The sequence below is a fragment of the Merops nubicus genome, unplaced genomic scaffold (genome assembly GCF_000691845.1).
Source record: "Merops nubicus isolate BGI_N331 unplaced genomic scaffold, ASM69184v1 scaffold32112, whole genome shotgun sequence".
NCBI lineage: Eukaryota > Metazoa > Chordata > Aves > Coraciiformes > Meropidae > Merops > Merops nubicus.
Genome location: NW_008594796.1, coordinates 1 through 1,576, shown reverse-complemented (window position 1 = coordinate 1,576; position 1,576 = coordinate 1). Strand labels below are relative to the sequence as shown.

The window sequence follows — 1,576 nt, the reverse complement described above, 5'->3', positions numbered from 1 at the left end:
GCTGTAGCCCTCGGCCGGGCGCCAGGGCAGGTCGTGGTAGAAGTCCTGGCAGCGCTCGCAGTTCAGCCCCTGTGTGTGGTGCTTGCAGACGCAGCGCCCGTGCACCTGCCAGGACGCCACAGTGAGGGGCCGAGGGACAGGGCAGCACAGCTACCCATCTCTGGCAGGGCATGAGGGGCTGGCTCGCCCTACCATGCCGTCGGCGGTGGCAGGGGCTCCGCTGAGCGGGGCACACTCAGAGGCGTGCCCATAGCAGAAGCAGTTCCCGCGCAGCACCAGCTCGTAGAGCGCGTAGTAGTACTTCTCCTGGATTTCCCGACGCGTGTCCAGCAGGTTGTCCCCCAGTGTGTGCAGCTTGGTGAGGTTCACCCGCAGGTTGGTGACGCGCAGCAGGTCTGTGGTGGGGAGAGACCTGCGTTGGCACGGGGTGCTTGGGCTTGTCCACGCGTGGCTCTGCTGCGCGTGGCCACAGGGCTGTGGGTGGCTCGGTGGGGCGGGCACGGCTCAGCTCGCCCGTGCATGGTCGGGCCAGGCTGTGCATGGCACAAGGCATCCATGCAGGGCTACGCACCATCAGACTGGGCTACGCGTGGCTTTCTGCGCCACAACTTACTGGCATGGGGCTGTTTGGCTCACATGCACGTGGTTGCATGTGGCCAGGCTGGGCTGTACATAGCCATAGTGGTTTGGCTGCTGCGCACATGGTTTTTCCTGGGTCCCCCAGCAGGTGTGGGCTGGAACACCCTGGGCAGGGGCACCTCTCTGGGAGTCAGGGCACCCACCGCAGGGAGCCGGGCCCAGAGGACGGCTGTGCCAGGGCCTCAGGCAGGACAGGACATGGCTCCCTGGGACTCCAGCTTCCCAGCAGCCCTGCCCTGCAGATTCCTTCGTCCTGCTCCCAGCCTAAATTTAGCACTGAGTTATTAACCCACTGCGTCCTGCACCCAGCCCAACTCTGCTGCCCATCACCAACTGCATCCTGCACTGCAGCCGCCGCTCAGCGCTGGGCTCAGCTCTGGCACGGCTCCGGCATAGCCGGTGCCCTCCACTCACCCCATGCAGCCCGACCTTTAGCTGCTCCCATGGAGGAGGGGGTGCAGGAGGGGCCTGAGCCTCCAGACGCTGGATCCAGCCCTGACCCCACTGTGGGGCTCAGAGCAGGGAGAGAGCAGCCAAAATAGCTGTGCCCAAAATAGAGCAGCCAGGCAGGAGCCTGGGGCAGGCAACTCACTCTGGATGGCAGGGCTGTAGGGGTCCCCAATGGGGATGGCAGGGTCCAGCACCCGGTAGATCACCTGGAGGAGGACAGCAGGGCGGTGAGAGGAGAGTGGGGAGCCCTCCGACCCTCCTGGGGTGCTGCCAGGGCCTCACCTCCCCCTCGGTGGAGGGCTCGATGTCGGAGTAGCGCGACTCGCAGACGACGTCGTCGATGCGTCGCGGGGGCCCACGCGGGACGTGGGGGAAGGCGGCGGCGCAGTCATAGGCGAAGTAGCGGTAGACTTTCCAGCTGCGCCCGAAGTCGGCAGAGCGCTCCACCAGCATGGCCGCGGGGCGGAAGGTCTGCGGGAGACACAGC

At 66.3% G+C, this 1,576-nt stretch overlaps 1 protein-coding gene across 1 annotated transcript in view; it reads right to left on the bottom strand.

The window, feature by feature from the left end:
• Positions 1-1,566, bottom strand: part of LOC103768723 (laminin subunit beta-1-like) — a gene marked incomplete at both ends in the record, with an annotated part of 1,917 nt that extends 351 nt beyond the window's left edge. The window contains 4 exons of the mRNA XM_008935877.1: positions 3-105; positions 193-395; positions 1,232-1,295; positions 1,372-1,566. Of these exons, the coding sequence (XP_008934125.1) occupies positions 3-105; positions 193-395; positions 1,232-1,295; positions 1,372-1,566 (565 nt within the window). The remainder of the gene's footprint in view (positions 1-2; positions 106-192; positions 396-1,231; positions 1,296-1,371) is intronic.
• Positions 1,567-1,576: the final 10 nt, after the last annotated feature.